The sequence below is a fragment of the Dufourea novaeangliae genome, unplaced genomic scaffold (assembly GCF_001272555.1).
Source record: "Dufourea novaeangliae isolate 0120121106 unplaced genomic scaffold, ASM127255v1 scaffold84, whole genome shotgun sequence".
Taxonomy (NCBI): domain Eukaryota; kingdom Metazoa; phylum Arthropoda; class Insecta; order Hymenoptera; family Halictidae; genus Dufourea; species Dufourea novaeangliae.
In genome coordinates this window covers 1,556,796-1,572,384 of record NW_015373964.1, presented here as the reverse complement: position 1 = coordinate 1,572,384, position 15,589 = coordinate 1,556,796, and the positions used below count along the sequence as shown (strand labels likewise).

The 15,589-nt window shown below is 36.3% G+C and overlaps 1 protein-coding gene across 4 annotated transcripts in view; it reads left to right on the top strand.

Annotated features, from left to right (window-relative positions):
- The window catches only part of LOC107186701 (calponin homology domain-containing protein DDB_G0272472), a 202,379-nt gene extending 192,624 nt beyond the window's left edge, over positions 1–9,755 (top strand). For 3 of the 4 annotated variants that reach the window (XM_015574632.1, XM_015574634.1, XM_015574633.1), the window contains exons 8-16: positions 1,027–1,388; positions 2,248–2,620; positions 4,170–4,226; positions 4,644–4,966; positions 5,983–6,223; positions 7,018–7,220; positions 7,583–7,815; positions 8,177–8,341; positions 8,798–9,755. In XM_015574632.1, the coding sequence (XP_015430118.1) occupies positions 1,027–1,388; positions 2,248–2,620; positions 4,170–4,226; positions 4,644–4,966; positions 5,983–6,223; positions 7,018–7,220; positions 7,583–7,815; positions 8,177–8,341; positions 8,798–8,820 (1,980 nt within the window). In that variant the 3' untranslated portion in view covers positions 8,821–9,755. The remainder of the gene's footprint in view (positions 1–1,026; positions 1,389–2,247; positions 2,621–4,169; positions 4,227–4,643; positions 4,967–5,982; positions 6,224–7,017; positions 7,221–7,582; positions 7,816–8,176; positions 8,342–8,797) is intronic. The other variant, XM_015574635.1, reaches the window with a different exon arrangement.
- Positions 9,756–15,589: the final 5,834 nt, after the last annotated feature.

The window sequence follows — 15,589 nt, the reverse complement described above, 5'->3', positions numbered from 1 at the left end:
ACCCGATACTTTTTTCGCTCGTACTTTCGTTTCTTCTCACGCGTGTCCACCACTTCGACGGCTTTCACTTGTTTCCGGAAGCTAATGTGTTCCACGGTTGTTTGTACACCCGCGTTTAGCGTTGCGAAAGATCGTATCGTCGGCGTAACATCGTTTAATGATAATAATTGGAGCACGTGAATGAATTTACGTAACGGACAATGGCAATTATGTACGTCGGAATGTCACAATGAAATTCGTAAACTGTGACACGTAACATTGGGCGACTCCGATACATCGAAAATTTAAGAATATTTCCTTTCCAGTATAGTTGTATTATACTGTTTTCTAAAAGGTAATAGAATGTTTTATTTGTTTTCTAATGTATTCATGTAGATTCGATTATAACAGTAACCAAGTACCTACAAAGGAAGTGAACATTCACTACCATCTGAAAGTTTTTCAGTTTTTAATTAAATTTATATTTTTTATATTTTTTTGCGTGCATACTTGTTTTATGGATGAAAGGATGAAAGCTTTAATTATACTGTTTATTAATTGCAATCGTTAAGAAAGTAACTGTTTTACAGAATGAAGAATGCTTCGAATTTTTAAACAACACTTATACATTAACAATCGATCCAGTTGGATCTGTTATCTCTAGCTATAATTTAACTTTTGTCATATATATTAACATAATATATTGTGTTATCAATTCTGTTTCGCCAAAAAAACTTACTTCCATATATCGGTTACCATTTTCTGAAGCACCCTGTAAATCACAAATATCTCATCATTCAATAAAATAGGTGATAATTCTCTTTGTCAAGATCAATGAAAGTTCATAAGAATTCCCCCTTCCCGTAATTCAACTGTAATTCATTTAAGTGCAATTGCTATCTGACACTCGAGGACTTCATACGTCAGCAATCTTCTATAGCTTCTCTAAGAAACATCAACCTCACCCTCAATGATTTCACCATCTTCTAAAAAAATTCTAAGTTAAGCTCCAGTCGAATTTCAAAGAATATCCTCCTCAACCTCCAGGTAAATGATGACGATCTGGAACGGGAACTGACCCTAACAAAGCCGCCGGATATGGCGGCGATTCTCGCCGAAGAGAGACGCATCGAGCAGCTCCATCGTCGATCGTACGACACCGACAGCAACTACGAGCAAGACTCCAGCCACGAACGGGACTCAGGGGTCGAGCTGGGCCACGCCGAGGACTGGACCAAACAGCCGGTCAGCCCGGATATGTCGCAGCACAGTCGTCAGAGCAGCGAACCATTTGGGGCTAGCGTGACCTCGTCCGAAGAGGACGAAATCACGAAGAAAGAACGGGAGATCATCGAGGTCCTCGAGAAAGAGGAGCAGTGGCGGTACGGCAACAATTGCGACATGAACAGGTAGGAATTCACCGGGGACAATTTGAATGATGAACGGACAGTATGGAGTACTCTTACCTGTCGATTCGGTTGGATGTCGTTTCCCCCCTTTTTTTTTGGACCCGGTTGTACATATTTTCGTCAATTATTCGGGGATTGGTGTAATGTAATTCTCACACCTCTTTGGAATTTTATTCTTTCGGCTTTCTGGTATTTTCTTCTTTATTTATACGGTTTCTAGGTATTCTTGTTACTTGAATTCACTTTCACGGCGTTCCCCTCTGAACCTTCTCGGTGTAACGCTCGAGTGTTCTTTAATTTCGTCTGGGTGCCCCAGACGAGAATCCTTTTTGTTATAAGACAACTGTCAGTAGGAATCCTACGGGAGTGGAAGTGTCTGTTTCGGAGTCACAGAAGTTTGTGTATATTAAATGATATAAAGCTTAGTCATTCTTCTGTTATAAATATATCATATGCTAAATTAGAATCCTTTAAAACTGTGTTCAGTCCGTAACTAGATTAGACAGTTCAGGCTTGTGGAACTCCTAAATCGACAGCTTCGACTATCCGAACAATACACATCTACTATCTCTAAGCGTGTCTTGTATGTATATATAAAGTTATACTGAATCTGTATGTCGGGATCAATTGTACAAACGGTTAATGAATAAAATAAAACACTTTTACCTAAAACTTGGTGGTCCTTTCCTGCCGCTTCTCTATCGCTATCGCTACTACTCACCACGTTACACACATCCGGTCCTCGGTCGTACCCATCCAAAATGGTTCACATGTTAGCCTATGTACATATATAGAAAAGCAAAACTGAGATCTACTGAGCCGGTTATGTCGAGTAATCGAGACATTCATGACGAAACAGTGACTTGGGGGAGAAATTGGCGCACAAGCTGCGCGAACTCGAAGAGGAGAAGATGCAGCTAGAGCGGGAACGCGCCCAGGAAGCTGCCCTCCGTCGACAGGAGGAGACCCTGCGCAAGAACGAGGACAACTTACGCAAACAGGAGGAGGCGCTGCGGAAACAGCAAGAGGAGACAGCTAGGCAGCAGGAAACAGCTCGCGCTGAAGCCGAGGCGAAGCGCGCCGAAAAGAAGAGACAGGAGGAGGAGCTGAGGGCGCAGGCGGAACAGCTGAGGATCCAGAATGAAATCGAAGAGGAACGAAGGGTCGCTGATGCTCGTCGTAAAGAGGAGAAACGGATCAGGGCTATGCAGAGTCAGATCCGAGAGCAGGAGGTACGTTTGATGTCTGTTTTTAATTGCTTGATGTTCAGGTTGCTTTTTGGACGTACAGTGTTCTCTCTTTATACTTTGAACAGTATTAGGGTGTAATTGAATGATCGAATCCTTTGGATAGATCAGTGGAAGAGGTCAGGGGTTAGCAGGTCGACACGTCATCTCCAAGTTTATTAGTACTGAATTACGCTAAGATTACTAGCTCTTTATGGCAGTATGAACTCATAGCGAGTTTAGTGTTGTTTAAGCTTTTCTTCTGAGTATACCAGACTTCCCCTAGAGTGACACTATTGTTAAGAAAACGAAGGAGTTACAAGTAACGGTATCAACTGCTTTCTACGTACGAATAATATTTTATTACTGCCGCTGTTTTTATTAGCAATGGTGTGTGAAGAGGGCCCAAAGTTTGTCAGGTACAGTACCCTCAAGGAGCACTGGTCTGGCCAAACGAGTTTGGGATTAGTGAAAGCTGTCACCAAATGTGATGTAAAAAAGAACAAAAAAAATGGAGAAACAAAGACATCATAAGTTAATGGAGTTTTCATTACAATAGTATTCACCGGTAGTTGCTACGACCATTAGCACGAGTGACATAATAGTAGGGATAGGCTCGTGCGGTTTCTTGCACATTTGTGTGCTGACGCTAGTTGGCAAACTGCACTGAAGCTGCAGAGACATCGAAGATTGAATGTTCGTCATACGAAGAATCTGAATAGGTAGCATAATAACGAGAGAATGCTGTACGTAAGTGGAGATCGAATTTGATTTGTGCTAGTGGTAATTTTAATCAATGAATTCTTTAAATTATTAAATTGATAAAATTCATTGTACATGTAATAGCACTGTTTGATATCTGTAGAGTTGAATCTCAGGTGACATTGTTCATTTAAGTTATATGTTTTCTGATATATGTATGCACTTGAATGTACAGTGTTGCACATTTTTCTGTGTTTATCTGTTCACTTAATGATTGTATAGATCGAAAGGGAATTTTTTGTAAGCAAGAAGTAAAAAACAAATCTTTCTTCATCTGATATTTTTGTTGGTTAGAAATATTTCTACCCTTCTAGAAACTATATGAAGAAACTTGCATAATACGTATGAATATTTAACCCAATTTCTATTTTGACCTTAATGATAACACTCCTTTGATATTCGAAGATTATATTAAAATCAGTTGAAACTTCCTTTAATAAATAATCTGTTGAACCTTAGATCGAATAATATTAAAATTCTATTAATTGCTTGAAATGATTTGCCCAAAATTCATGGTTTAATTTTAAGGTGTACTAACTACATATTACAAACGTTGAAAGAACAATGTGTCTAATCCAGACGAGGTAATGTTAGTACCAACGATAAGCCGAACACACAACATTCATCCGATATGTTTGAAGAAACGTTGCATAAAATGAAAACAATACTTTCAGTTTGCAAGAGCTTGCATGTAATATTAGGCACGCTAACAATCATTTTGATCTGCATGCCGTAAAGGAGATTTATCGCACTGCAAAATGTTAACGGGCGTATCGTTGATAATTATTCGCAGAACACAACATTGGTTGGTGCTGGGTTGAACGACGAAGAAGACGAATTTGCTTCTGGGGTAAGGGAACATCATTTTAAACGATTTTTTTCATACAATTTTCGTTGCTTGCTTCTAACAAAGCAGCTACAAATATAAAAATCCAAACCTTCAATTTTATATAAAATTTTATCGATTAATAGACAGTGACTGTTTCAGTAAATTTTGGTATACAGAAATTAAATCAAAGAACAGTTAAATATAAATTTCTGTTCGGAATTCAGATTTTGAATAGACGAAGAGTATAAGATTTCATCAATTTGTCTATTTGACCGTGATATACATATACACTTTCGTATACTATAAGTGCACAAAGTTTGTTGTTTAGTTATTAAAACTAGTATTAGTGAAACGTGTATATAAATTATAAAATATTTGATCGCCGTGTTTATTTACGAAAAAGGAGTAACGCTAAACGTGACATAACTTTTCGAGCAGGAAGTGCTCCGAGTGGAAAGGGAATTACTTCAATTGGAGCAAGAAGAATTGAAACGACAACGCAACAATCTGGCGTACCGTGAACAAAAGCAACTGAAACTGGCGGAGCAATTGCAGGAACAATGGAAATCCTTGCAGGACGTTGCGCACAGTTCCGCGAATAATATCCAACAATACAAGAATCAGCCACCGGTGAATTATAGGTCGTCGATGCCTAATCTTCAACTACAAGACGTGCAAAGAAGAAGACCACCGCCGCCACCGATTCCACCGGCGAAGCCATTACGTTTGATAGAACAGAGACAACGAGATGTCACCATCAGGTAATCACGTTTTACTGGATCCCTTTTATCTTCACATCGATTCAAATTTTCTCGACAGATGAGTACATTCTACTTTAACATATTTCGCGTCAATTTAATACTAGAACTACTAACCATGAATATGTACTAAATTAAATTGTATTAACATATGGGCGTAGCTAGATTATGAGTCAAAGGAAGATAAAATTTATCTTAACGTAAATTTCATAATATTACTTTAAATGGATTTTAGATTTATTTTTACATACAAAATATTAATTCATATAATATTTTTCTTCTTTCGGGAGGGGGCACTTGGCTACGCCCATGTATTGAGATATATAATATTTGTATAATACAATATAACATAATATAATCTGAAATGTATAATTAACTAAAAGTGAATATAAATTCCGACAAAAGCACCTTTAGGATTTCAGTAATTGTGATGAAAAGTTTGAAACCCGTCCATTGGACAGACTTGGTTGTTCTAGTTTCAATTCCATATTACAAAAATTCTTGTAGTCGAAAATGTACTGAGTGTCTTGGCATAGAATCTTATCTAACAAAATTATGCTACACGATTGAAGATTGAAGTCGTCTGAAAAAAATATGACAATTGCTTCTGATCAAAGTATATGTAAAAAAAACACATGATTTTATATCACTCGTGATTAAACTATTATCTGAAAAGTACATGGTTATTCATGTTCTTTGTTTTACGGGGAAGATAAACCCGATGCTCTTCGTCAAACCGTAACAGGACACTATTATTTGCGCCTGATGTAACATTTTCTACCCGAACAACGTATGACTTCGATTGTTCTGGTCTTCAGTCGCGATACGATCATTTTAATCGTATTTTTGTTCGAATACTTCAATTTTCAAGCTATTGTTTTCTTAAATATCCACAATTAAAATAGGAAAAAGAATTATACTTTAACTATCCTTCTGTTGACAAAATGTTAATGATTGGCTGGTAACATCAAGAAAGTTTGAGATTAATGATGATTAATGGAATTGGTGAAAATGTACAGGAACAGCAGAATTCCGTCTGCGGATTCGATTCCACAACAAGTGGACGCTTCTCTGCGTCACACCGCATCGGTCACGACACTTTCAAGCCACGCGGGCCAGCAGATGAGCAGACAGACGTTGCAGGCACTAAGCGCGGTTCCTCGGCCACGAATCGTTCAAAGTGACCAGTGGGTCCAACGAAGGAAGAGCGACGTGCCACGAGGCGCTCACGACTTGAACTACCAACATTGGCTCATCCAGGTGAGTCTTATGATTTCTCGAATGTGAGGGGCATGAATGATTTATGGAAACTTCGTAGTGAGTAGTTGATCACTTGGTGCATCTGCTGAAGTGCAAGACATGACGAAATAATGCATTGCTCAGAACAATTAAAACAAATGCTCATGGTTCTGATATATTGACGACATCTTTTACATCCAATATTAACATTTAGTTTTGATTCCATAACGAAATTTCTAGGCATTATCATCTAATTCCTTTGGACAGTGTAGTTTCAATGTAGAGAAGCTTTTTATTTTGTTAGTTTATAGAGAACTAAATCTTTTATTTCGACTCTTCGATTTAAAATTAGTACTTTTGTGATAGGTAATTTTCGAGCGAATCGAACCCTATCGGAAATGTTTAATATCCTTCTTGAAGTCCATGTACAGTTCTCTAATAAATACACTGATTGCTTGAGATCAAACCTTTAAAATATTTTTATCAACAATTTAAAAGCTAATCATTTCAATTTCTGTATGGATTATGTGGATCTCAATTCCATAATTTGTTTAAGAACTTCTAAAGAAGGTAAAGTTACCAGGTTGTATAAATATTTTTGTGCCACAACTCTGTAGGAAGAGTGGTACTTATTTAAGGTTTGATCTAGTAAATATGACAGTATACCAAGTTCCGTCCTATTTCACGAAAAAAATGGCAGTTTTATTTATCTATAGTGATATCGTGACAGAACAACAGAACGAAAACTTTACATGTTACAATCCAATAATAAAGATAATAAAGTATATTAAAGAGCTCACGATGTCGTGTTATAGGAAGCGGAACAGAGGAGGATTAACGAGAAAAATCAGCGATCACCGGCGCGGAAATCTCAGATGCACGTAACAGGAACGTCCGTTCCTTACGCTATGGCTCCAACGAGAACCGATAGTAAACCATTACCGGACTCCATTATACAGACTCTTACACAGAGAGTTCAGAACAGAGCGCAAGAAAAGCCTCTTCCACCAAGAAGACGGTAAATAATAAAGTTTTAATTAATAATCTAGTAATTTTTGTCAACTGTTATGAACACACTTATTATATAAGCTAAGAATTTGAGAAAAAACGTTTTATCCATGAATCGTCTATTAAACACGAGAGATTTAATTATAGAATAAAGTAACCCTTTCAAGGTACACATATCCAAATAATTATTTGACCTAGTAAAATTTAAATCAAAACAATAACATTTCTTATTCGCATAAAATTGTGCTTGTCTATATTTAGAAAAAGCCATAAATGTTGCTTAATTTATTTAAACAATGTGTTTTAACTTGACGTTTTACGAAAACGATTTTTCAAATATTCATAAATTATTTTTGGTTATTTTGCTTCTAGATTGGAACACAGCACCAGTCACGAGCATCTTTCGGCTTTGCAACATCAATCGCCACAACACCAGTCGCCGCAGCACCAATCGCCACAGCACCAATCGCCGCAACACCAATCATCGCAGCATGTTCTGCAGCAACAGAAACCTCTGCAACCATCGCCAATAAATCCCGATAACCAAGAAAAAATGTTGAGCGTCAGTGGGAAGAAGAAGTGCTCGCATTGTGGGGATGAATTAGGTATGAAAATATGGATTAATTATTCTGTAGGTATATCAACAAATAATACACTACTTCTTTTTTACTAAAATGGACAAATACATCTTTCCTCTCCTATACTTAATCAAAATGGCGTATAATTTTGAAAAGTGACGAATACTATCAAGTCATTGTGGTTTTGATATTCTTAAATACAAATATTAAATTCGGGAAAAAATCACACTTTGTTTCTCAGATTATCGGTTGAACGGATTTCATTTTCACTAAAATTCATTATTATTCGTGCGTTATAGACTAGTTAGTCTAGTGGACTGTCAAATTCCTCTGAAAAAATTGACCATCTGTTAATACATTTTCTATTGTTTTTGTTTGTATGTATCAGGTCGGGGCGCCGCAATGATCATCGAGAGCTTGCGGTTGTTTTACCACATGGAGTGTTTCAAATGTTGCGTGTGTCACGTGCGGCTCGGTGACGGATTAATGGGAACAGACGTGCGCGTTCGAAATCACAAGCTCCACTGCCATAACTGCTACTCCAGTGACGACGGTACTAACATGTCGCTTATACTATTTATCCAACATAAAAATCAGATAAATACGAATAGCCTTCGGCAAAGCTGTTTTTATTTGTCGAAACACGTAAGAAGTTTATTTAAAAAAAAGTAAAGTAACCTGAACTTCCCTCTAAGAAATAAATCAACAACATTGTACACATAAAGCCTTAAAAATTTATAAGAAAATAAACTACAAACAGTTAAAATTAATATTGTTCGGGTCAACATTCTGAACACGATGGAATCTCATTAAATGCTCGCAGCTGGGGACACAGAAAGTAATCTTTTCAATGTGTCACCCAGACTCTTTTATACAGATACACGTAACAAATTTTTCTCACTTAACTACTTAAAGAATACATGTATTTTTATAAATTCTTTGAAAAGGCTATTCTAACAATTAAAGTTTAGTTACCGTTTTAAATGTATGTATTGTCTATTTGTTCCAGGTGTCAAGTTCAGTTGCGTGTGAGACCAGGGAGCAGCGGCTAATGGGACCACGCTGACTAACTTGAATATAGCGTCTTCGGGCTATATTTTATAAGTTATAGTTGACCATTTTAGCCGCCGGTAACGCGCGATCGCAGACACCGAGAAATTCGTTTCTTTTTGTACATAAACTCTGTCGGACAGAACGAACATAAGGAACAGTGACAATGTGTCCCCGTTTCCATTGGCCGTTCCAATCCGCGCGCCGTAATTCGGAACGTGTGGAGCATCCGAGATTTCAAATGTAACACCGATTTGTTTTCATCGACTAACCCGTAGGACGTACCGTGAACGTGTAAATAAACGTGTATTTATGTAATTAGCGTAAAGATAGGGAAATTAACGAATCGACGAATCACAAGGCAGCCAGTGGCCTGGCCGTTGCAAACGTTTTAGAGTAATATCGGCAAGAGTTCAACTGTATATTTTTGTATCATAGTTATTCCGTGGTATTTATGAGAGATGCCTGATGCGTGACGGCTAGAATTACAAAACCCTTCTCTTCCTATCCCCATCCCGTTTTATTTTTCGTCTTGCTACACTGTCTCCTTCCTCTCGAAGCTTCACTATGAACGCTTGGCAATTAGTAAACCCCCCCTAATGAATCTGATCGAACGATCCTTTGTTTCTCTACGAAGGTCATTTAGGTTTCTAGTTGACTGTTAGCGCGAAGTACAGTGCTCGAACTGTAGATATACACCAAGATGCGATTTCTTCTTTTGTTTCTTCGCTCGAATGATCGATGTCTCGCGACTCGACGATGTCAGAATGTGTTTCTTATCCGCGATCGATGATAATCGTCGCGCGTTCGTCATCGCGTCGATGTTACTTACCTATTGTGAAATATTGTATGATACGGTCTCGTGTTATCACAACATGTAATTTTATATTATCGAGAATAAATGTTTATTATAGCGACCATGATGTTTACTTGCTTCGACTTCCTCTAATATAAATATCTCTTTTTCCCTAGAGACGCAGCCGTGATCTACGAACTGATTACATGGTGATGTAAACGGAATAAAATTAAAATATACAGGAATTCTATGGTACTGCTTTTTGTGGGGGAGATTACGGGGACCGATAAGATATTTTTAGCAACATCGGTGACCAAGGTGAGTCTGATGTCTAAAAGTAGGAAGCTAAAACTTGTGGTTCTTTGAGAGTAGAGGAGTAACTTTTAAGATACAAGATGTGAAATTTTCATACTGTGCTTTAGACGGATCAGATGAAATATAATGTAATTGCTTTTTTTTGTGTTTCTAGTATCGCTTTATTTTGCAAAAGTATAATTAACGATATTAATTTCGGTGTAACCCTCGGTTACAAATTATTTTCATCCCAGATTTTACTATTGAAACTGTAACTAACGGCCATAACCCCACTACATCCCCAACTAAAGTTTGGAAACATGGAGTACGCGATATATGTATACAAGACAAAATGGTTAACACGTCCTTCTATTTTAGAAAAGGTCATAAAATCGGTTCAACCATTTTTACCTGACGACAAGCAGTCAGTCTCTTGTGGTCTGTGTTTGTGTTATCATCGTCCTGTATTTTGTAGGACCCGCTTGTGTCTCACGAAATCTTGTAGTTATCGGCCATTGTATTTTTAAATGAAACAGTTATCAACCAAATTTGCGGGAATGTATTTCTCCGGACGTCTAACGTTATATTGAAAGTAAATACACTAAAAGTATATTATTCTTCTTCAGTACCGGTCTCACTTCTCGCCTTATCGACAAGATAAACAAATAATCTCATGTGTAAAATATGTGTCATGTATTTCATTCGAATAATTATTTGCACAGAAAATAACAAAATTAAAAATAATCATTTACAATTCAATATCAATTACTAATTCAAACCTTTCATCAAAAGAATTGCTTATGTTATCTACTACTATCGTTTCTCAAATTCGGATTTTCTTTTTCAATTTTTGTGAAACATTAAGATCGCGAAGGCAGCCTCCGGCCAAACCCCTAAATCGGTCGCTCACGTGCAGGACACGTGTTCACCCTCCGCAAAGTCCGGCCCTTTCCTTCTTCGTTACAAAAATATACAAAAGTGAATACGTAAAATAAAAAATGTTGAAATTCATAAATTCGTGAAATTTAATATTGAAATTTTAAATAAACTAAACAAATTTCTATTAAACTCCCGTTTTTGTAAGTTAGTTTACTAAAGCACAGATGAAAATCTGCACGTCACACAGAATCTAAAAACAATGCTCTAGTCCATCATTTTAATAAAGTTACTGTATGCAATAGTAAAGGCCGTTATTTCAACAAAAATCTTAATTAATACTGAACAATTGCAACTTTTTACCATTTGAAAATTGACTTACCCCCCGACAAAGAAAAATAAAACTACAACACTAATTCATAGACAGCGTATTTTATGCATTTATAATGTACACGATTGACTAGAAATCAGTATAGTCTAAAGTTTGATAAAGTTTAATACAGTTTATCTTTCATATAAACCCTACTACAATAATAAAACAAGCAAAGAAATTTCTGTTCGAACCTAGAGTTTATAAATTAGCCTACAAAGTTCTACATTTTCATAAACATTCGTGGTCTATAAATTACACACGAAATAATTGTTAATAATTTCAGAAAGCAATTAAGAATCCGAGGCATCGTTAAACTCCTAGCCAGGATAATGTAAACAAATAAAGCGTAATGCACGTGGACACGGGAGCCGGGGTATCCGTTCCGGCGCACCCTACTTCCTTGAAAACAATTAATTCTAGGCCGCGTTGCGTAATCGTGAAAAACCGGTGTCGAAGGGAGGACAACGGAATCGGTAGCCAGTACTGCGTCGCGGTCCGTCACGCGGAATTAAATTACCGGCCACCTCTCGACTCGCTTTATCAGTTTCAGTAATTCGAGCAGTGTCCCTCTATTAATAGGTAAGCGTCGCTCGAGCCTATGGAGAACGCGAGCGATCGTGCGCGCGCGCGCGCACACACGGGGTTGTAACGCGAGGCTGCGAGATTCGCTGCGACCAGTTTCCGCGATCCTCATGGATCAGACAGCGTGTCTCGAGTCGTATTACAACGGCGGACTGGGTTACAAGAATTTGTTGAATACACTGTTCTGACTGTTGTGATAAATGACTCCATGTTTGACTTGAATGTAATCCTTCGATAACACAGTTTAATCCACGTGCAATGTTTGGATCAATTTGGCCCAAATTCAGACTTCAATTTTTAATTGTATTCTTTATTAGTGTAACTTGTAAATTAAACAATGTAATAAAACTTGTAATGTAAAATAACTTGTAAATAAAACTAGTGTAAGTCACAAAGCAAGTTAACAGAGATAATTGTTAAAAAATGGATTGTAAAAAAGTAATAACTGCTATTAACAAATAAAAAAGGACTTATATCTGTAGGATACAGACATATGAGACTGGTTACGTATAAAATAAATAATAAAAGTGTATTTGTACGACATAAGTCATTTTTAATGGAAGACTGACTTACAGTAATTGGCTTCTGAACCCTCCATACATATAGAAGGCCAACCAGCTAAATGAGATCACCTGAATATCTGCTCCATTTATTATTGTGTAGAAAAATTTCTCAGGACAAAGTTGCTCTATTTCAAGGGGCACGTGTAACGGTAGCATGAATCTTGTCTCGAGATAATTTTTTACGAGATTTCACGGTCATCGGTATTTTTTTTTATATGGAACCCTATATTGTTTTCGATATCATAAAAAATAAACAAAATAACACAAGTAATTGATTGTAGAATGACAGCAATTTTAAATATAATTTCTATTATATGTGTGATATAATTAACTGATGAAACTTCCCGTCTTCACTTTCAAAAAATTATAATTCAAAACCATACATTTCAAATCCTAGGGAATAGAAGACTTGTAACCACTGATTTTAATTTCTGCTAGTCTATGTATCCCATTGATTATTGTTTACCTGCAGAATTAAAAAAATATTAAATATTCCCAACCACAAAAGGTAAATTCTGATAATTAACTGGTTACATTGTACACCATACAATTAAAATATATTTTCCTGATACGCTAATCTACATTCAATCATATTTCCCGCTAACATGTAAAGGGATGTTCCGTATTCTCTCGAGACCGTTACACACGTCTGTTTCCAGTTCGTTGAACACAACACGAACTCTGAACTAGAGCGTAACATTTGAAATCGCTTAGGTCGTTTTCAAGCATAAAACTGTTAACCCATTAAAGAGAAAATCGATTCGTTACAATACACGTATACAAAAACTGTTACGTTGTTTTTTCGTTTTCCATTTATTATAACTTCTGCCAAATAAAGGTTAATCCCCTTTCCGGTTAGTGGAAAAAATAGACCTACATCCACTCTATCTTTTAAACAGATAATCTCTATTATTTATTCTTACCTTAATTATTTAAAATTACATTTTACAATAACTCTTTCTTGCGATTGTATCAAATAAATAACATACAGTATCGGTTAAAAATTTTATTTCGCCTGTAGGTTTTCAACAAAATCACATGGCATTATAAATATAATATTTACTATTTCTAGACACAATCAGTGAAACTTTCAATTCTGAACTTCTGTAATTGAATACAATTATTTAAAATTACTTAATTATTTTACACGTTTAACTGGAAAATCTCCATTTGTATAATCTGATAGAGTGATCCCAAACTTTTGCCAGGAAGTGGATTAAAAAAACAACATTGGATAGCAGACTTTTAAATAATCGTTTCAATTGTGATGAATTCGGTGCGGAAATTTCGATTTCGTTGGCGATCGAATGATTGTGGGAGCGAAACGGAAACGGTTTCCAGGAATCTCGCGTGCCACGAAATTACACGACCTGTCGAATCGCTTTATCGACATCGTTAATTCGGGTACTCTCTATTAATAGTCGCGCACCTGCGTCGGTATGCCCTCACGGTGTGGCGTGATCGAGCGGCGAGAAACGAACTTATTTTTTCGATAGAACGTCGGAACGCCTCAACCCCCCGAGAATCAAGTTGCTCACAGACTCATTTAACGATTAATTAGCAAGCCTCTTGAGCAGCCTGTTAACGCCGTTTATAAGTGAAAGCGTTGTGCCTATTGGAATGATTCCTAAGCGAATACGAATACTGTATAATACAGAATTATTTAAATAGAGTTTTATGAAAATTCTCTAATAGAGTTTTATGAAAATTCTCTAATAGAGTTTTATGAAAATTCTCTAATAGAGTTTTATGAAAATTCTCTAATAAGTTTTATGAAAAAATCTTATTCACGCCCCATTAGTCATTGGACATTTATACGAGTAAATGTATAATAAGAACGAATTAATTTTGTGAAAAGAACAAATTCTTATTAATTCTTTGTATTGTAGGGGAAGCATATATTACAGGGTGTTAATAAAAATATAGGACATGTTCACAGGGTGGATTCTATATAGCAAACTCAGAGAAAAAACAAGAATGATGAAATGGCGTTTGAGGCTTCGTTTCCGAGTTAATGATTAAAAATACGCGTAAAATGCGTCTGACGTGACGGGTTATTCTACTTGCGAGACACATCCTTCAACTGTTTCACGAGTTGAGTTCATTCATTTCATTTAATTTCATTTATTAATTTCACTCGGTCATCGATCGATACCGTGTATCAGCTGGAAGTCCACTCTTCGAGTAGTATAACCTATCGTACCAAATTATCTCATGCTTATTTTGCCCGCATTTTGAGATACGCAATATACACGAAATTTTCAAAGTGAAATGTGAAATGAAAGAAAATTATGGATTCTTTAATAACAGATTCATATTTCTGGTTTCACAATTACTGAAATCGTAATAAAATTCAGTTAACAGAACCATTCAATTTGTTATAAATTCTACATTGGGCTATATGTATTATCCTACATTGTGTTATATGTATATTCTACATCCTAATATATTACAACACACTTTAATTAAACATGTTATACTCCTTTCATATACTTTTATTCGTTATTAATAAAAAAAAGAAGGCGGAAGTACGACACGGAATGAATTCCACTACTTTTAACCAATAAGGACACTATGGCTGAACTTGGGTCATCTATAATCCAGTTAGAAGTTTTCGAGCGAAAGCTAGTGGTTATTTAACGCGCTCTATGTGTGGTAACCACAACAGTTGTTCCTTGTCAAGGAACCGCATGTCCCACAGCGGTTAACGAGGCCCTGGATACCAGACTTGATTACGTTGTAAAGGTAACGCGTTGACTAGGCATAATATTCATACGTACGTCTTAATAGGTATCGCCTTTGCATATTGTATATTCATTAATATTCAATTAATTGTTTCTTAGATGTAGTTTTTGCAGAATTCGACGTGGAAAATTATAAAAATACGCTCGTGTATATTAATTACCATCGTGATTTCCTTTTTGCTACCGTTACATCTTTATGATGCTTTTGAACTCGTGGGAGTCGATTCATTGTTTCATGTGTTTATAATGGCGTTGTGGGAAGAATATCTATATCGCGAGTAAATAATCAATAGGATAGTCTGAAATAGATCAATAATAATTTGGTACTGCTAGTTTTTAATATATGTTTACTAATAACACTTCAAACACCAGAAGAATAAAATCATTGTGATCACCTTTAGATCTGAAGATCTAAAAAGAGGATTTATTGAAAAAGAAATAACATGTCTAAAATAGATCAATAATAATTTGGTACTGCTGGTTTCTAACATATGTTTACTAATAACACTTCGAACACCAGAAG